Source organism: Oncorhynchus tshawytscha, linkage group LG23, assembly GCF_018296145.1.
Source record: "Oncorhynchus tshawytscha isolate Ot180627B linkage group LG23, Otsh_v2.0, whole genome shotgun sequence".
NCBI classification, from domain to species: domain Eukaryota; kingdom Metazoa; phylum Chordata; class Actinopteri; order Salmoniformes; family Salmonidae; genus Oncorhynchus; species Oncorhynchus tshawytscha.
The window spans coordinates 16,571,969-16,592,195 of record NC_056451.1 but is presented as its reverse complement, the minus strand read 5'-3'; the positions used below and the strand labels follow the sequence as shown (position 1 = coordinate 16,592,195).

The following is a 20,227-nucleotide window of genomic DNA, read 5'->3' as shown; positions in this document are numbered from 1 at the left end:
CCCCTCATCCCAAGGCCCACCAGCCTTAACCCCTCATCCCAAGGCCCAGCCCTAACCCCTCATCCCAAGGCCCAGCCCTAACATCCCCCCTTCCCAAACCGTGCTCATGATCCAGGTTTGATTTGATGCTCATGATTTATTTCATAATCCTATCTAAATCCTGCCGTGATAAAGTGGATTGAACACTATACCTCATTAAGACTAAGTCCATTAGCATCAATACACTGAGTCCAACACAAGCTCATCCACTTTGAGTCAGCATGCCAAGAAATCATTAAACACCAAAACACTGATAAAAGTGTGTTGAACTTGTAGCTACTGCTTTACTTAATCCTCTTTATATCATCTCGGGTGGCACATAAGGCTGCAACAATCTTCTGCCATCAGTCTCCATCTTTGGCCCCAGCTTGTGCTATCCCATGAGACCCATCACTTCAAGCTCAGCCACTACTCTCTGTCGCTAGGTAGTTTTTGGCCTGCCTCGCCTGCTCTTTCCAGTTGTTGTCCACCTGAAGGCAACTTTGTGGCTCCTTTCTGGTGGCATACTTAGCACGTGTCACAGCCAACAAAACCTGCATCTATAGTAACCCCTATACAAGATCATCCACCTTGAGTCACAATGTTAAGAAATCACTGGTACAAAATGAATCCAAAAACATTGGTAAAAGTCAGTCTAATTGTGTGTTTGTCGGCCCTGCAACATGGGTATATCAATTAAAACACATACCTCCTTGGTTACTAGAACTCAGGCACATTAAAATGACAATTCAGAAACAATCACAATTGCTGCCATCCCCATATATCAGTAGACTGTTTTTAGGATTTTACTGCTACTGTATCCATTGTTATACCACCTATATTACTCATATGCCAAACACACAAATTATGCTAATCCGAGCCCTTGGATATTAATTGTATACTTTTTTTTTTAAATGTAAGAAACAAGCTTTGAAAAGTATCGTTGCATCGATTTGAGAATCAGTGTATTTTTCCTACCAAAAAACAGTGTTCATATCAGATCCAAAAATATCATACAGCATCTTTATTAGCGGTGTATCAATAAATACAAAAAACAGTATCAATAGAAACAACCCCTAGCATCATGCAACCTTTAAGGTTACTGAATCAGTACACACACAATAGCTGAAGGTATGTGGTGGTGTAGGGAAACATTTTCAAGATGGTTCCTAAAATACTCAAATAAATGTTCTGGTGATATTTGACAGATGTCGTTCTTCTTGGTTTCTAGTGTATTCTCATTTCAATACAATAACATCCCAAAAGTATGTTCCAATAGCATTCATGAAGTCATCATCTGGGGGTACGAAGTTTTACCATGACAGTTGGGACACTTATGTCAACAAACTTCACAATATTGACCCATAGTTGTCATTTGTAATAAGCCTTGGAGAGGTGGAATGAGTTCTTTCAGAGTTTTCGATATAGTTGTGTTCAGGAGGGTGCAGCCTTTTGACAGTTGCAGATTAGAATGTCATGAATATAACTGAAGGGACACAATGTTGTGTGCAGGGTTGCAAAATTCTGGTATCTTTCCCAAATAGCCAGGTTTGTTTGGAATATTCCTGGAACACAAGAGGCTGCTGAGGGGAGGAAGGCTCATAATAATAGCCGGAACAGAGCAAATGGAATGACATCAAACACATGGAAACCATGTATTTGATCCCATTCTGCTCCCGTTATTACCGCGAGCCCATCCTCCCCATTTAAGATGCCACCAAACTCCTGTGTCCTGGAATCATGAGGGAACAAGCAGGAAATCCAGGTATCTGGAATTTAAGGAAAACCAGAAAATTTGGGGAAACGTACTGACATTTTGCAACATTAGTTGTGTGTTTCTGAACATGGCCCAGGTGTGTGTAGAGAGAGAGTAGTCCTTCAGTCCTCCAATGCCACACGGTCACTGGCATCGATGTTCCTTCTATTTCACCACGGTGACCACGTTTCTCTTTCTCCGTCACCATGGGCATGGAGCCAGGCTTGCTGTGCTTGCGTACGTTCCTCTCCCTGAGACACACAATGAGGCAACAATGAATAACTCAAACATCAGGAACCAATTCATGAGAATATTCACACACAGAGAGAGAGAAACGTTAGCAGAGTACACAAAGGAGTTAGTACCAAGCAGGTGGCCTGATGTCATAAAAATGTAGAATACACTAATACTAACGTCATCTGAAAAATACACAATGAGCATGTAGGTTACACTGCCTTCAGTCACAACTCCTAGGTACACATGGATGACATATTACATTCAGGACCAAAAATCAACACGGACTAATATTTAATTAATCATCATCTGGTCATGATGGCATCACTTCCCCTTAGAGACTTTAGTGTAAATGAGCAAAAAGCCCATGATGACCAAGCCATGAGGGACCATCCTGTCCTATCAGTCCTGTTACCCATTAGGGTAAGTGTGCCTTGGTAGGGCAGTCAGACCTATTCTGGCAGCCAGCTACGGCCTTAACCACTAGATGGACACTATGAAGACCTTCTGCCATAGTTGGACAGAAGCCAGGGTAGTTCTAAGCCTACTGTGTTAAGAGATTGACAGTTTGTGGTGAGGCCAAAGACCAGGTCAACCACCCGAAAACCTCCCCCCACCAACACAGAGATAAATAAGATCCAAAACCACACTAACCTTACCAAGAACAACACAAAGAAGCCAATTCTACTGATATACATACTGTAATGTATAGACTTCTGTGGTTTGACTGTTACAAACAAGAGTATTGAGGATATGTTCAGGTAGAGTTGAGAACAGAAAGCCACTGTAGGGCAGACAGTTGTGGTATGGGTAAAGAAGGAGCCCATACTTCCTGCGGCGAGCCTCCTTCATGACACGCAGCTCCTTGCTCTGGCTGTAGATGGACTTGGGCAGGTGGCGGTGGCGCGAGATGCGGCGGATCTGAGGGTGGTACAGGAACTTCTCCTTCAGCTTCTGGCTGTAGTTCACAGCTGCCTTCTCCCTAGGAGCCAGCTAGACCACCGGGGGGGTGGGGGGAGGGGGGGGTGGGATGCCAGATAGAAAAAGAGAAATAGCAGGTAAGAAGAAGGGAGAGAAAAATAAAGGGAGAGGAAAATAAAGAGAGAAGAGATTTCAATCTACTACTGAGGTCTACTTGGGTGCCTCATTTATCAGTATACACTAATTACCAGTCCATAATGTCAGCATTTTCATGTAAAACCTGAAATCTAAACCTGAAACTTGAAATCTAAATATACAATATTAGTTATAAGACGGTAAAATATTCGCTATTACCTACAGTATAGGGCTGTCCCCGAAAAATAAAATATTGAATCGCTGAAGGTCTGTTCTTTCGACCAATCGTTTGACCAGTCAAAATTTTTGAACGTGTATTTCTCCATATATAGACACACCCTATGCGTCTCAATAAAATCAACTATATATGCATTGAACTTGTCTGATGCTTTAAGCTCACTGTTTCATGAAATAAGACATAAATGACTCAAGAGGGAGTCAGAGATCAAGATAACCAGAAGAAAATAAAAAACCTGCCCGACCATCCTCCTCCTCCTGGATTTTGCAGATTCTGCAGTTAAGCTCCTGAAGTTGCCGGTAATAGGCTATATAAGAAGTCGGCAAACTTCCTCATGTGGAATGGCAATTTATCTTACCATTACTACCGATCTGATCTGCAAGCCAGTTATGGTTATTTTCATACACACATTTTCGTGGAACAGTTTCATTTAATTTATAATAACGTCTTTGTATCTCAAAAACATTTGTCACTTAGTTCATAAAAATGTAATCGAAATATAAATAAATTCTAAATCTAAAAAGTTACAAAGGCAGGGAGCTCAAAAGATTTTTCAAATACATTGAGGAATTATTGTCGCTCTAAGTGGCTGTAAAAACAGACTTAGCTTGCTTGCTGTTTGAGGTAAAGAAAATATTACATAGAGAAGCTCCACAGCACATTTGCAGTGGTGCGTTAAGCCAATCAGAAGTACTATCAGATCCCCAAATGGGCACATTCATTTATATGCCTACATTTGCGAGGCCAGGTAGCCTCAGGCCAACTTCAATGAGTAATCAAGTGCGCGTCCTTACTCAATATTGACAGGAGCGCTCCAAACAAGACAATGACTAAATTGACAAAACTCGTAAATGGAATGGAATAAAACAAAACTTGTTTCTCACAAGTGTAGCATAGGTTGTGAGCACCGCAAACAACGTGTCCACTCCGACAACGATAAAACCCTGGAATAATTATACAACATCAACTATTCAGAGGAGACTGCGTGAATCAGGCCTTCATGGTCAAATTGCTGCAAAGAAACCACTACTAAAGGACACCAATAAGAAGAAGAGACTTGCTTGGGCCAATAAACACAAGCAATGGACATTAGACCGGTGGAAATCTGTCCTTTGCTCTGATGAGTCCAAATTTGAGATTTTTGGTTCCAACCGCCTTGTCTTTGTGAGACGCAGAATAGGTGAACGGGTGATCTCTGCATGTGTGGTTCCCACCGTGAAGCATGGAAGAGGTGGTGTGATGGTGCTTTGCTAGTGACACTGTCAGTGATTTATTTAGAATTCAAGGCACACTTAACCAGCATGGCTACCACAGCATTCTGCTGTCAAGGCAAATGGTGGCTACTTTGAAGAATCTGAAATATAAAATATATTTTGATTTGTTTAACACCTAAGCCTACTACTCATTGGGTATTGAAATAGTGTATAGGCCATAGAGAACTCTGCGGAGTCAGTGTTGCTCTGCTCCTTTTTCACTCTAAATGTTCAGGTTTTCATAAATAACATTTAACAGGCTGTTGGCCTGGTCTAAGCAAAGCAGTGTACCTCATCAGCAGCTATTAGCTAATCTCCAACAAATTGAATTGATTATAATTAGAATGAAAGCCCTGGAAGAGTGGCCACTTAGAGCGCCTCTGAAACCATGGCCAGAGAGATTGTTTTTAGTCAAGCAGTAGTAAAAACAAAGTACCAGTCAAAAGTTTGGACACCTATTCATTCAAGGGTTTTTCCTTTATTTTTTAAAACTATTTTCTACGCTGTAGAATAACAGTGAAGACGTCAAAACTATGAAATAACACACATGGAATCATGTATTAAGTAGCTGTGTATCCATAGAGATAGTGAGCTCCAAAAGTATTGGGACAGTGACTAATGTGCTGTTATGGCTCTGTACTCCAGCACAGGTTTTGAAATGATACAATGACTGAGGTTAACGTGCAGACTGTGAGCTTAATTTGAGAGTATTTTTATCCATTTCGGGTGAACCGTTTAGAAATTACAGCACCCATTTTAGGGGATTTGGACAAATTCACTTATATGTGTATTAAAGTAGTCAAAGTTTAGTATTTGGTCCCATATTCCTAGCACGCAATGATTACATTAAACTTGCATCCAACAAGTTTGTCAAGTCACAAGCTTGATGTAGTCATTGTGTGCTAGGAATATGGGACCAGATACTAAATGTTTCACTACTTTAATACACATAAGTGAATTTGTACCAATACCTTCGGTTCCCGTAAAATGGGGAGACGATGTACAAAAAGTGCTGTCATTTCTAAACGGTTCACCCGACATGGATTGAAAAGCGCTTGCGTACAAAGCCAAAACAAAAAATGTGTCACTGCCCAATACTTTTGGAGCTCACTGTATGTATAGGATATATAGGTCATACTTCTCATGACTGTCATGAGAATGTGTGATACGGACAGTAATTTTGGTGTGATTTCAGATGGTGAATTTACAATATGGCAAAGGCAATGATATGGTCATTGTTACTCCAAATAACATGAAAAATAGGATCACGGGACAAAAACTAAATTACCTTTCACCTTCCACCTGTATAGTTCACACAATGAGGTCAAATGTCAGCTCAACAGCCAGAGAGAGAGAGAGACACTGCTATTGCAACAAACACAGGCTGAAGACTTCCACTCTTGCTGAGATCTGACAGTCAGCCTTGATTCAGCATTTCTTTTTAATTAAAGACCCTTCCAGTCCAACTTGATTGTTAATGCTTCATTATTTCCAGAGTGGCCTCTCTCTTTAAGTGATTGGGCCTATTCAAACTGCTGATAGCAGCTGGGCTCGTCTGATCTGTTTAAGTGCAAAGCTACAGAATAAATATCCTCTTATACACTTACAGTAAAACAAGTGCCAAAAGTTGCCCAATTCTCCTGTGTTAAGCTGCATTAAGGGAATAAGGAAGAGTGAAGTAGAAGGGGGATGGATATTGGAGATGGCACCGAAAAACGTCCATTCATCTCCCTTGCAATTCATCCTTGTAGGCTAAATGCTGGTTTTGGCATCAGATGAGAAAGGAGTTAGTCTAGACTATGTGTAAGAATCTGTTTAAGGTACGCTAAACAGAACCTTATATTTCAGGGAATGTGTAAATAATGTCTTGAACATACAGAGAGTTAGAGGTTGAAGAAAACATAATAGATATAATGCCAAAGTGGGCAGAATGTAATTTCAATATTTTGGGCTGGGCGATGCTAACGTTAGCCAGCTGTAACACCTCTCAGTAATTCAAGTCTATCAAAGTTGCAGTCCCTATTTTCCATACATACATTTGAGTGAACTATCCCTTTAAATCCACTCAATAATGCCACATTGCCCACACTGACTGACTGGTCAGAAATTGTCTATTGGTAATCAAGAGTTCCAAATAGCTCCAGTCTGTCACCCTGCTCTGCTGTCCCTATTGGTCCATTGTACTTATTGAAAGTGATTCTGTTCCAAGTCAGTCAGCATCCATCAGAGCCCTTGGCAGTGCCACTGCTGTTGCTACTGGCAGCCTTGCCTCCCTCTCTCTCACCATGCTGAGCGTACCATGGTGGGCATCTGGCCATGGCAGGTTGAAGAATCCAGCAAACTCACAAAACAGAAGGTCAAAAGCACAGCTCCAACAAATGCATCAGAATATTAGCAAATACAGTTGAAGTCGGAAGTTTGCATACACCTTCGCCAAATACATTTAAACTCAGTTTTTCACAAGCCCTGACATTTAATCATAGTAAAAATGCCCTGTCTTAGATCAGTTAGGATCACCACTTTATTTTAAGAATGTGAAATGTCAGAAGAGAATTATGTATTTATTTCATCACATTCCCAGTGGGTTCAGACCATTACATACACTCAATTAGTATTTGGTAGCATTGCCTTTAAAATGGTTTAACTTGGGTCAAACGTTCCGGGTAGCCTTCCACAAGCTTCCCACAATAAGTTGGGTGAATGTTGGCCCATTCCTCCAGACAGAGCTGGTGTACCTGAGTCAGGTTTGTAGGCCTCCTTGCTCGCACACGCTTTTTCAATTCTGCCCACAAATTGTCTAGGACTGAGGTCAGGGCTTTGTGATAGCCACTCCAATACCTTGACTTTGTTGTCCTTAAGCCATTTTACCACATCTTTGGAAGTATGCTTGGGGTCATTGTCCATTTGGAAGACCCATTTGTGACCAAGCTTTAACTTCCTGACAGATGTCTTGAGATGTTGCTTCAATAAATCCACATAATTTTCCTACCTCATGATGCCATCTATTTTGTGAAGTGCACCAGTCCCTCCATGATGCTGCCACCCTTGTGCTTCACGGTTGGTATGGTGTTCTTCGGCTTGCAAGCTCCCCCCTTTTTCCTCCAAACATAACAATGGTCATTATTACCAAACAGTTCTATTTTTGTTTCATCAGACCAGAGGACATTTCTCCAAAAAGTACGATCTTTGTCTCCAAGGGCACTTGCAAACCGTAGTCTGGCTTTTTGATGGCGGGTTTTGGAGCAGTGGCTTCTTCCTTGCTGAGTGGCCTTTCAGGTTATGTCAATATAGGACTCGTTTTAATGTGGATATAGATACTTTTGTACCTGTTTCCTCCAGCATCTTCACAAGGTCCTTTGCTGTTGTTCTGGGATTGATTTGCACTTTTTGCACCAAAGTACGTTCATCTCTAGGAGACAGAACGCGTCTCCTTCCTGAGCGGTATGGTGGCTGCATGGTCCCATGGTGTTTATACTTGCGTACTATTGTTTGTACAGATGACCGTGGTACCTTCAGGCATTTGGAAATTTCTTACAAGGATGAACCAGACTTGTGGGGGTCTACAGTCTTTCTTCTGGGGTCCTGGCTGATTTCTTTTGATTTTCCCATGATGTCAAGCAAGGAGGCACTGAGTTTGAAGGTAGACCTTGAAATACATCCACAGGTACACCTCCAATTGACTCAAATTATGTCAATTAGCCTATCAGAAGCTTCTAAACCATGACATCATCTTCTGGAATTTTACAAGCTGTTTAAAAGGCACAGTCAACTTATTGTATGTACATTTCTGACCCACTGGAATTGTGATACAGTGAATTAATCTGTCTGTAAACAATTGCTGGAAAAATGACTTGTGTCATGCATAAAGTAGATGTCCTAACCGACTTGCCAAAACTATAGTTTGTTAACAAGAAATTTGTGGAGTGGTTGAAAAATGAGTTTTAATGACTCCAACCTAAGGCATACTGGTTAATGGTAAGCATTCAACATTGTTCTGGGATCCAGCTTTCTTTCATGACATTACTTTTGATACACGACACCTGCAGGTTACAGGACGTGCGTACACTACTTCTAAAGGAGAGGAAGAGGACTGTCTGTCTCACCAATCCCAACTTCTCAGCAGCGTTGGCCTTCCACAGTCGGATGTTCATCTCATCTGAAGCACTCAGGATGTACTTGTTGTCTGACGACCACTTTATGGAGATGACGTGCTGCATGCGCTTGGTGTGGTACACCTCCCTGTGAAGTCACACACACAACCACACACACTGAACACAATGTTGCTGTCGCACGGTGTCATCTCTAAACAGGTCGACACCCGTAGAAAAATAAATACATCAACGCTGATAATAAACACACAATCTGCTGGAGTGTCTGAACCCCTGGCACCACTAACCTGCTGTGGCCACTGTCTTTGGGGAAGATGCGGATGGTCTTGTCAAAGCTGGCCGAGACAAACTCCTTACCAGTTGGAGAGTAGTCTACATCCAGCACGGCTGAGACATGGTCCATGTGGACGGTGAAAGGCTTGTCCAGGTACCTCATATCATATGTATACAGACTGAAGGGGAGGAAACGCATGTGGTTGGTTAATAAATACAAAGATGAGATGTTAACACACCACCGTGCTTCTCTCATGCAAGGTGTAAGGTCAGTAAGTAAACACACGAGATCTCGATGGACATGCTGTTATTGTAAAAGAAGTGTAAATGTACATTAGAAATAATTATTATATGACTCCCCAAGCAATTGTACGAACAAAAACATTATTAGCATTGGAAATACACAAACTTCTCTCCAGGAATGAATGAGGCCTATGTGATGAACATGTTGTAAACTCAACACATGTTGAATTGCATCACTCACTTGTAATCTTCATTAGAGCAGGTAAAGTTATAAGCTTCCATGGGATTCCAGCACAAAGTGTTGCTCCTCATATTCATGATTACCTATATAGGAAATCACACATTCATACTTCAATACACTAAGCATTAGACACATTCCAGTAATGAGAGGACAGTATGGAATGGGAAATGAGTTTAGTAAAGGGCAAAGTCATGGGCAGTAGGGCTGGACGATATGGACAAAAAAATAGAATTGACATTTTTATACCAAATATTGAGATTGCGATTTTACATCAAATCGCTTGGTTAAACTGTTGGAATCATAGAAATAGAATGATCTGATCATTCAAATGTTATGGTTGGAATAGAGTGGCTACTTGGAATGCAGTTTTGTTTGGCATGACAACGAGGATAAGGAAAGGGAGGAGATGGTTGTAACAGAGTAAGAACCAAAGTGTTGGTCAGCGTTTCCCATGGCCAGCAGCATACCATCCTGCATCCCACTGCTGCCTTGCCTCTGACCTGACTCCCTGTGGTCACAAAAGATTCCATGGCACTTATCGTAAGAGTAGAGGTGTTAACCCCGGTGTCCTGGCTAAATTCCCAATCTGGCTACCTAATTGACTCCTTCCTCACCCCTGTAACTATTCCCCAGGTCGTTACTGTAAATGAGAATGTGTTCTCAGTCAATTTATCTGGTTAAATAAATAAAATGGTGTCGTTATTGTTAGAAAAAAAATCTGTTGACTGCGTGCTGTTTGGTCAATGCATGCAGTGAATCTGGAGCACGAGGAAATGCCTGCTTGAGTGACAGGGGCCGGGGCTTTGTGTGTGAGATTGGGAAGCGGCCAAAAGAGGAGAGAAGGAGAACTCTTCAACTAAAGTAATATAACAAAACATTTTAAAAAACGGGCATTACAGACGGATGGCTAAGTGGCATTTCAAAATATCTCAGCCTCTTGCGATATGGATATATTTCAATTTAGATTAAAATTTGATTAATCGTGCAGTTCTAATGGGTAGCATCCCAAATGGCACCCTATGAGCCCTCGACAAATGGTAGTGCACTAAATAGGGTGTAATTTGGGATGCAACCGAGGACATAGAAATGTACCTTTTTAAGAGGTGTAGCTTCCCTCATGTCATACAGCACAATACTTCTGTCAGAGGCACAACTTGCTAGAAGTTCAGTCTGAGGAGAAAAGCGGGAAGGTCAAGAATTATTATTATTTTTAAATCCACTAACATTCAATTCTGTGTTTTATACAACCTTTGACCTACATAGTCCTGATATGGGTATAGCCTCCATTATTCTGGTGCATTGAGGCTATAGCCAAAGATATTTTTAACCAACACAAGATAGTTCATCTGTGCGTTTACAGTTTTAGCAAACAAAGCATAGTGGGCAAAACAAGCAAGGAGGTAGGCAAAGCCAAGCACGAGCTAGCAAGATCCTATTGGCGCGTTGTAGCTAGTATTTGCATATTTCCATTAGGGAACGCTTCCTCTGTGAAGTGCGTGTGTGCACAAACTCAATTTGACCTTGCACTCCTTCTAAACAACACATTTCGTTTTTTCAGTCTGGCAAAGTGTCAAGTCTATAAATATTAGTACACTGTGTTCGTAACAGATTCTAGTTTTGGGAACAGAACATTTTGTTTCAACAATGACAAAATTTGCTAAATGTTGGCACAGTTTCACCTAGTTCCATCCTCTCCCACTACCCACGACTGGAGTTCCTCTCACTACTATAGATTTGATGGTGATAAAACATTCTAAAAGGCTACTTCAGCTTTATAGCCCCTGTGATGTGTCTGGGTTACGCCTTATGTCTGTGCTATAGCAATGTCAGGTTCCTTATTCACCAAGAGTCTCAGAGCAGAAGGGCTAATCTAGGACCAGCTTTGCCTTTTAGATGATAATTTACAAAATTATATGGACATGGAGGACCTGATCCATGATCAGGAATCATACGCTGAGACACTTTATGCTACAATCCACACAGAGAGAGGGTTGATTACCTCTACAGGGTTGAAGCGGACGCAGCTGAAACTGTCCACGCCCCAGGAGAAGGAGCGGATGGGGCTGCTGCGCTGCTCATCCCAGATGTCCACCTGCTGGCCACACATCACAAACACACCCTCCTTCTGATGGTGGTCGATGCTGGTGAACACAGACTGGAAGGAACAAACATTGGTCTCAGTAACATTTTTAAAGTGAATCCTCAATCATCATCATCATCATCACTGACGAGGGAGAATACATCACAACAACCATTATCATCACCCTGACAGTAGAGAATATCTCCAAACCCATCATTCTCATCATCATCATGGGCTTAAAGCCACAATCTTTAATGATGGGTCCACTCGATGGTATGCACATTTTACAGTGTTGCTTAATGAGATCAGACAGGTTTGGTCAGAGACACACTCAGAGATATTAATTGGGCATAATAATGACAGAGACAGACACCTCCTCCTCCATACCTTCCCAAGAATAGTATTGAGAGGTTCCTCTTCCTCTCCGTAGCCAGGAGTCTCCATCTTCCACTGTTTGATAGTCTTGTCATCACCAACCTGTTATTCAGAAATACAAGCATGTTTACTTTGACACAGGTTTGAGGTTGATTTATAATGAAGATGTGTCATAAGACTGCAATTCAGCAGAGGGCAACCATTCTGTGCGATAAAATCAGGGGTGTATTAATTTTGTGTGTTGTAAGACATTTTGCAATGGAAACAGTTTACTCCAAATGGAAAACGTTTTGCAACAAAAACAAGAGTTTATATTAGAGTAATTCAGATAGGCCCCTCCCAGTTTCAATCCATACCTCCATTTAGCACCTAGAGTAAACGGTAAACAGTTTCCATTCCAACAGACCAAATGTTTTGCAACGGAATCCAACTAATGAATACACCCCTAGTCTCGTTAGTATTCACTAGACAGAAAATGAAAGCAAACGGGCCAGAATGGGGAGGTACTATGTGAACTTGTTCATTGGACAACATTTAGAGTGTGCCCTAATGAATACAACCCTGGATAGTGGAACAGATACTGTACCGTAAAGAAGGAGGTGCCACAGAAGCGGACGACCATCCCCCTGACAAAGCCTTCATGGGCCTGGAGTGTACGAACACACTCACGTTTGGTTAGATTCCACACCTTCAGCTGAGAAACAAATCAGTTAGTCTTACAGTATAAACAGGTCATTTAGATGCATCATCTCAATGCACAGGTTTGTCATCATATATATGTTTGACCATTCCACAGTTAGACATGTAGCCTATAATTATTGGATTTGTAATCAACTCATATTTAACCAGGCCATTGCTAACTCAACGTACAGTTAGTTAGTTAACTACGTCTCCATCGCAGGAGCCGGACAGCATTGTGGAGAGGCTCTTGGGGTGCTTGGCCATGCAGTTCACCCCATCCCTGTGGCCGTCCAGAGAAGCCAGGAACGGCTTGGCGAACACGCGCTCCAACTTGGTGGCATTCAGTGCACGGGTGTATTCTCTTGGCACCTCGAACAGATGGAGGGACGGGTCGTAATTTCGTGGTACTGTAGGTTACATATACTGTTAGAATAAATTGTTTTGCCAGTGCTGATTGGGCTAGCTATAGCTCTCTACACTGTGTGAAGTTAGCTAATGTGCACTAGCTGGCTAACTATCTGCACTTACCACGCTGGATATCCAACTTCGTCTCACGGACATAGTCGTCCGGATTCCTGGAGAGGACTTTAACTTTCATTGCGTGAATGTGTATAAAGCTCTATACTTCTTCCCACCAAAATGTAACACAGTAAAATGATTCGTACGGCATGTGTTTACGTGTGTGACCTCACCTACCGGATGTTGAGGGCAATATCCGCTCTTATTTGCCGGAAGTGTGTTTGTAGCTTGCGCTTACAGCGACCACAGATAGAACATTGAGTTACAACATTTTTGGCGACACCTTGTGGACTGATTGTTTCTGTACTCTGGGCTTCGGAGATCTCAATAGATTAGATTTATTGTGGGACATTAAAACGTATTTTTTATGTTTATTGCATTACAGTAAAATACGCAGAAGGAGAACATTGCATTCATTTACGTTTGATATATTTAATAGCATATCGATAGCACCAATTTGAAGCTTCCAAAATTAGACGGAAATGACATCACCACACACTCAGAGAGCTTTGTTTCTTCAGAGTTTAATCGACCTTCTTCGAAGGAAGTGCAGCGCAGACAAGCGACTCCATAAGGAAGAAAAAAATAGAAAAATAAGAGAAAAAACTCGGTGAATTAGTCTAATCTAAAAGATTTGAACAGAGTTTCTGAACTGTACCGGGCTACAGGAATTCCGGGAAGGGAACAAGCTCTGTCGGCACAGGTAAATACTGTTATTTGTCTTCATAATCATAGTATTTATCTTCCAATTTGAGCGACTTGTACCCGACGAGTCTCTTCTCAGTCTGGACAGCCGGAAGTCTGTGGGAGATTTTTTTTCTTCTCTCACCGCTTCAGTTTTTTTTATCCTCGATTTCTTTGGTGCTTTGCTTTTTCTATTTTCACAGGCGTCGAAGACGCGAGAGTCCGATAACATTCCTCTCGTGGTTTTATTAGAACGTCTAGCTAACTGTAAACGCCTAGCAAGGAATTGAAATGCACTTACAGCTCAAAAAATTGCTAACAAGTAGCAACCTAGACATCTTATTTGTGTTCGAATTAATGCTAGCTACATTGTATCATCATCACCAAATTAATTACTTTGAAGGGGAAAACCCATGTAATAGCGAGCTAGCACGGTCCTCCTTCCCATGCAACCACAACAATGCACAGGCAGTTAAATTACCTAACTAGCCTTTTGCAAGTCATATTATTGTCTAACCCGGGGGCATAATTATTGTAATATGTGTCCAAATATTTCAGCCATCTAACCAAATAAAGTACCAACATAGGTACCATTATTGTTTGATTAGCTAGCTCATGTATTTGAAGTGACATTTAAACGATTTAAGATTATTGTCGCCCAAAGGTGTCAGTCGGATGTGCAACAATGTAGCCAATTTTATTTCAATTGATGAGTGATTAGCTATTTGGCCTAGTGGTGATATGGTGGTGTTACTCTTCCATTACAGAAATTATGGAGGATTCCCATTTTAACTCTCAGTACTTCTGGTCCCCTGTTCCTGTACAAGGACAGGTACGTTTAGTGAAACATTTCGTTTAAAATGTTAAAGTATATTGCAAGTGACACCTTTGGATTATAGCAATTAGTCTTTTTGGAGTTTGGCATTTTGTAACAAGGATTTCTCTCTCGCTGTCAGATTGAGAACGCCATGTTCCTGAAACAACTGAAGGACCAGGAGAAGAACACTTCGTTCCCCTCCTCTCATTACCAGACGACCTTGCTCACTGTCCCCAAGCAGGAAGGAGGGGGGCAGGGCCAAGGGGGTCACCTACACCCCCCTCACACCCAGAACATCACTGTGGTGCCTGTACCTTCCACTGGTATCATGACAGCAGGTGTGTGTGTCAACTGTTAGTCTAGAATTGATCACACTTTTGCATTGTCTTTTTCCCATCTGTTTTGTATCATATTTTTATTTTCCTCTCTCTGCAGCGGGTCTGGTCATCACAACCCCTCAAGGCACACAGCTGGTCTCTCCTGCCTCCTCCTCTCAGTCCTTCGTCTCTGGACATCCCACCACCACCATGATCGTCTCTACACTGCACTCTCCAGGTAACACACACTCACACGATTGTCTCCACCCTCCATTATCCTAACACTGAAAAATACACACTTCACTCACGTACTGTCAGACTCTGACACACATTTTTCACTTAGATAAGAAACAGGAAGGTGGAACCCCCCAGGTGGTTGTCCTGCCGACACCCTCGAAGCGAGGCAGGAAGAAGAAGTCGACACTAGGGAGGGCGGGGCCTGTCGGTGGCCACACCCTCTCCGCCGGAAATGAAGCGTTGATTCTGGCTCACTTGGCGTCGGGAGGGCAGGTGAGACAGTTACCAAAGTAACTCCAGCGTAACCAAAATAAAAGCTATTCCCACTAAAATATTTCCAGACTAAGCTCAGGCTATTGATTTCCAGACTAAGCAACAAAAAAGAGCCCCTGTAGACTTTTACAACCGTATGCCTTTTTTAACATGATGAACGTGATTCTAATGTTTGTGTGACATTTGATAGGTGGTTATGTCTTCGCAGCATTATACAACTGACCCGTACGACCTCGCCAACGAAGACGAGAACCACAGCGGGAAAGACTGCAACAAGACCTACAGGTACGGACCTACGGCGTCACAGAAGGGCCAAAAAGCACCTGTTGTGCTGTGCATCCCCATAGGAATGTGAAGCTGTGGAATGCTTGCACACCCGTATGTCTGTATGTTGTAGATGATAGAGTCAGGACAGAGAGGTTAGACACAGGCTATGGATGAACACTAGGTGCCCCTGGGCACGGGTGTTTTTCTCTTTCTCTCTCACACAGAAACTACTCCACTGCATGCTGTGGCAGCGCACACACCTGCTGAAGTATTTCACTATGTGTTTGTACCTGCACTCTGGAACACAATGTGTTATCTTTGCAGCATGGACACACATTCTCTGCCTCCCTCATGCATCCGCTCCACACACACACGCGCATCCCTGCACACATTGGACACGCACTCCTTCGCCTACTTCTGTCCTCTTTTTTTCCCCCTCTTTCTATCTCCTTCATACAATGTTTCCCTACTTTTCAAGCTATCTCTGTTTGTCTTTCTATTTCTTGCTTCAGCAGAATCTGCTAATTTTCCTGCTGTTTTCACTGATTTCCCCCTCTATCTCTTCCCCCTCCCTGTTACTTGTCTTCTTTTTTCACATCCCTTGTTCATTTCATCTGCTCCCTTGTTTTTATCTTTCTTTCCTGTTGTCTTTTCCTGTTGCTTTCTCCATTTGTTTTCCACACTTGCTGTCTCATGTTTCACCCCTTTTTTGCTTTCTTCCACTCTCTTCCTCTCCCTTTGCCCATCTCTCATACCCCTGTCTCTTTGTCCTTGCTTTTTGTATTTTCATCTGTTTCTCACCTGCTCCTGCCCTCATTTCCATCATCCCTATCTCTTGTCTTCCCATTCTCCCGCTCGTCCTCCCCTCTTTCTCCCCCTCCCTGGTCTGTGTGTCTGTCTCTGTCCCGTAGGTGCCGGATGTGTGCGGTGACCTTCTTCAGTAAGTCAGACATGCAGATCCACTCCAAGTCTCACACAGAGGCCAAGCCCCACAAGTGTCCCCACTGCTCCAAGTCATTCGCCAACTCCAGCTACCTGGCCCAGCACATCCGCATCCACAGCGGGGCCAAGCCCTACACCTGCTCCTACTGCCAGAAGTCCTTTAGACAGCTCAGTCACTTACAGCAGCACACACGGTACTGCTCATAGCAGCTCCACCTGACCTGCTCTACCCTACAGGCTTTACCTAGCCTGCCCCCCTCCCCTCTATTGGCTGCTTGCACTGTGTGTGTGTGGAGATGTCTGTGAAAAGGCAAGACGCAGGCCATGTGTGTGTGTGCACGATTGTGTGTGATCTGTAGTTCAAGTCCCTCTTTGTCTCTTCAGTCTGTCTGGTGTCCTTACTACTTCACTGCTGCTTCTCCCTTGCGCGTGCACACACACACTTACACACATGATAAGTTTTACATAATTTAGGTCAGAGTGAAATACTGTTAAGTTTCAGAGAAACGTTGTGAATTTACATTTTTTTAGAAGTCAGGCACTGAGTAATATAGGGTGTTTACGTGTGATTGTTTGTTGTTGTTCTCCTATCAATCAAGGTTTAAAGAAAAGCAACACTGTTCTCCCCTCCTCCCTCTCTCTATCTTCTCTTCTTGCTTCCAGAAACCACACAGAGTCCAAGCCCCACAAGTGTCCCCACTGCACTAAGTCCTTTGCAAACTCCAGCTATCTGGCCCAGCACATCCGCATCCACACAGGGGTGAAACCGTACACCTGCTCTTTCTGTCAGAAGTCCTTCAGACAGCTCAGTCATCTACAGCAGCACAACAGGTAAGGTTGATGTCATACATATCTGCCCCTTTCTCTGCGGGGGCCTTTCAATGGTATTTTATTTGGGGGCCTTTCAATGGTATTTTATTTGGGGGCCTTTCAATGGTATTTTATTTGGGGGCCTTTCAATGGTATTTTATTTGGGGGCCTTTCAATGGTATTTTATTTGGGGGCCTTTCAATAATCTTTTCTCTGTGGGGGGGGGAATCTCAATAGTCTTTTCTCTGTGGGGGGCCTCTCGATAGACTTATTCTCTTGTAGGGGCGGCATCTCAATAGTCTACAGTGGCTTCCTCTCCATCTCCCTCATCTGTAATGGTGTGGATCACAGGATAGCTGAAAGCAGAATTTGGCGGGTCCATTTACATTTCTCCCCTCTCTTCTTCTTACTGGTTGTGTTTTCCATGTTTCTGCAGGATCCACACAGGAGACAGGCCTTATAAGTGTGTTCATCCGGGCTGTGAGAAATCCTTCACACAACTCTCTAACCTACAGGTGACTACTGTCCCTTTTCTTTGGTTTTTATTCCCAGTGGTGAAAGCTTAGTAATACTAACCCTTAGTAGTTACAGTCTTACAAATACCCATTTGAAGATGTCCTGAACGGTCCTGTTTTGTTCCAGTCCCACAGACGGCAGCACAACAAGGACAAACCCTTCAAGTGCACCAACTGTAACCGTGGTTACACGGACGCGGGCAGTCTGGAAGTCCACCTGTCCACTCACACGGTCAAACACGCCAAGCTCTACTCCTGTGGCCTCTGCAACCGCACATACACCTCTGTAAGAGAAACACCACTGTTAAGGCACCCAGCATATGTAGTAGTCGCAGACCTTTAACTTTCAACAGACATTTTCACAGGCTTCAGACAGTGTGCATGTGTGTGTTGTGTTGGTGCACACTTGTCACCTCTCGCTTTAACCCTCTGTATTCTATTTTCAGGAGACGTACCTGGTGAAACACATGCAGAAACACAACTCCGACCCGCTCACTGCAGCGGCGGTGGCTGCTGCACAGCACTCTCAGCAGAACCAACAGAACCAAAGCCATACCCAGAACCAGGGAGGTTCTCATGGCCAAGGCAGAGGAGAGGTCACCGATAGTGGGGCAGACCGAGCCGGAGGACAAGGTGGAGGTCATGGACAAGGACAGAACCAGGGGCAAAACCAGGGTAGCTACTCTCAGGCAGAGACGGCATCCTGCCCCTTTGACCTGCACCAGTATAAGACAGTCGCTGCAGGGGACATCCAGTTCAAAACAGTCAGTGTGGCGGACCTAGTGACCCACAAGGACCTCTGTCTCACAGTGGCTACCTCCACCATTCAGGTGGAGCACCTAAACTCATAGGGGTAGGAGGGAGGAGTGGTAGAGACTGAGAGAAACTGGAGGAGCCCTATGAACAGACTGGATAAAAGCAATACAGGGGGGGATATAGGAAGATGTGACTGTGCCTGAAAGGTGGGTAATGGAAGAGGAAGTTAAGAGATTTTCAAACAGAGATGGAGTCTGGAAATAGAGGACTTTGTAGTTTTTTGTACTTTATCACTTTTATTTCATTATGCCTATGTTTTTGTACTACTCTTTTATAATGGATGGCTAGTGTATACCGTTGGTAAAGGAGTGTTTCTGTTTGTCACTGCAATGGTGAGGAAGAGACAAAAAATGACAGAACAATGAGTGAAGAAGAGCGAATGTTTTCTTTTTTTATCCTCCAACTCCTCCCCACAAACACAACTTTGATTATGGTTACGTCCGTGAAGTGTATAAAACTGACAGATAACTGTTAAGGTAAATTTTTCTACTTTCCCACAGATACTATCAGGTTTTTGATTACATCATCATTGTCATGATGGTTACTGTAATCTACCTTCTAAAATTTGCTCACAAATCTTTTTCACTGAAAAAAAAAGGGAAGTAGGCTGTTTTTCCGTTTCTGGAAAGAAAAAAGGCCTGCAAAAGTATATATTGATGTATAATCCATACTATATAACACTTTGATATTTAGCCTCAGTCCACAAGCCAATCATAGAGCCCTGTTTACCTCACATGACCCTGTAAGAACTGGGAAGTGAATGTGATCAGCTGGTACATGTTATGTAATCCTTGTAGTATTTATTTTTTTGTGACCTAAGAATATCATTGTTATCCAAATATATTCTGACTACTTCCACTAATGTTATACTAAAGTGTATGAGCCTTTACAAATAGACTGATACATATGAAAATACAATTTTCCCTTATCAAACAATAAACCTCACTGAAGTCCAACAATTTGCCTTTCTCTATCCCTGTAACACATTGTGCATTTGCAGTAATGATAAAGGTTAACTTTGAAGATGGCAGCACCTCACCCCTTCAAATAGGCTATGTATGATGCCATTTAATTTGTTGTAATGACAGAGGTGTTAGTATTATTGACACTGAATGTCACATTTGAATATGACAGGTGTAGATGTAAATTTGCCCCAATGCATGATGCATGTAAGGACTTGGCAAAGTTGGCAGTGTTGATTGAAAGTTGGCAATATCTTGTAAAAGCTTGATTCATTGACCTGCTGTAGTGTGATGTGTCATGCAAATGAGACCTGCATCACAACATTAGCGTGAGCAGTAATAGTGGAATCGGCGGTTTACTGTGTGGACTGTACCATTCTTTTAAATATTTTTTTTTTCTATTCATATTAACTTGCCATGTCTTGTCAGACAACGATTCAAAGCATGACATTTACATTGTTTAAAAAATAAGTCAATATAAACTGTGTAATGACATGTATTACCATTGAAT

At 42.6% G+C, this 20,227-nt stretch overlaps 2 protein-coding genes across 7 annotated transcripts; one reads left to right on the top strand and one right to left on the bottom strand.

Moving 5' to 3' along the window:
* Nucleotides 1–1,027: 1,027 nt before the first annotated feature.
* LOC112222804 (DDB1- and CUL4-associated factor 13) lies at nucleotides 1,028–13,577 on the bottom strand. 2 transcript variants are annotated; one of them, XM_042304739.1, is made up of 11 exons: nucleotides 13,086–13,577; nucleotides 12,747–12,964; nucleotides 12,463–12,570; nucleotides 11,889–11,978; nucleotides 11,421–11,576; nucleotides 10,514–10,591; nucleotides 9,422–9,504; nucleotides 8,952–9,116; nucleotides 8,659–8,794; nucleotides 2,838–3,001; nucleotides 1,028–2,025 (listed from the first exon to the last, which is right to left on the bottom strand). In XM_042304739.1, the coding sequence occupies exons 3-11, from the start codon at nucleotides 12,496–12,498 to the stop codon at nucleotides 1,725–1,727; spliced, it is 1,209 nt and encodes a 402-aa protein (XP_042160673.1). In that variant the 5' UTR covers nucleotides 12,499–12,570; nucleotides 12,747–12,964; nucleotides 13,086–13,577; the 3' UTR covers nucleotides 1,028–1,724. The 2 variants fall into 2 exon arrangements, with proteins under 2 accessions (XP_042160673.1, XP_042160674.1); XM_042304740.1 differs by having other exon boundaries at nucleotides 12,747–12,926.
* A 44-nt stretch (nucleotides 13,578–13,621) lies between these two features.
* Nucleotides 13,622–20,215, top strand: LOC112222802 (zinc finger protein 384). 5 transcript variants are annotated; one of them, XM_024385584.2, is made up of 11 exons: nucleotides 13,622–13,779; nucleotides 14,528–14,592; nucleotides 14,717–14,915; nucleotides 15,013–15,132; nucleotides 15,238–15,404; nucleotides 15,613–15,689; nucleotides 16,583–16,807; nucleotides 17,277–17,444; nucleotides 17,860–17,938; nucleotides 18,066–18,224; nucleotides 18,385–20,215. In XM_024385584.2, the coding sequence occupies exons 2-11, from the start codon at nucleotides 14,533–14,535 to the stop codon at nucleotides 18,787–18,789; spliced, it is 1,659 nt and encodes a 552-aa protein (XP_024241352.1). In that variant the 5' UTR covers nucleotides 13,622–13,779; nucleotides 14,528–14,532; the 3' UTR covers nucleotides 18,790–20,215. The 5 variants fall into 5 exon arrangements, with proteins under 5 accessions (XP_024241352.1, XP_024241351.1, XP_024241356.1 ...); XM_024385583.2 differs by having other exon boundaries at nucleotides 15,595–15,689; XM_024385588.2 differs by lacking the exon at nucleotides 16,583–16,807 and having other exon boundaries at nucleotides 13,623–13,779.
* Nucleotides 20,216–20,227: the final 12 nt, after the last annotated feature.

Bases quoted from the DNA above. Each gene is read 5' to 3' on its own strand.
- LOC112222804 (XM_042304739.1), bottom strand. From the start codon at position 12,498: ATGGTCGTCCGCTTCTGTGGCACCTCCTTCTTTACG. The intron at 11,979-12,462 runs GTACAGTATCTG...TCTGAATAACAG, and splicing joins GTGGCACCTCCTTCTTTACG to GTTGGTGATGACAAGACTAT. The intron at 2,026-2,837 runs GTATGGGCTCCT...TGTGTGTCTCAG, and splicing joins AAGGAGGCTCGCCGCAGGAA to GGAGAGGAACGTACGCAAGC.
- LOC112222802 (XM_024385583.2), top strand. From the start codon at position 14,533: ATGGAGGATTCCCATTTTAACTCTCAGTACTTCTGGTCCCCTGTTCCT. The intron at 15,690-16,582 runs GTACGGACCTAC...TCTGTCCCGTAG, and splicing joins GACTGCAACAAGACCTACAG to GTGCCGGATGTGTGCGGTGA. The intron at 17,445-17,859 runs GTAAGGTTGATG...ATGTTTCTGCAG, and splicing joins CATCTACAGCAGCACAACAG to GATCCACACAGGAGACAGGC.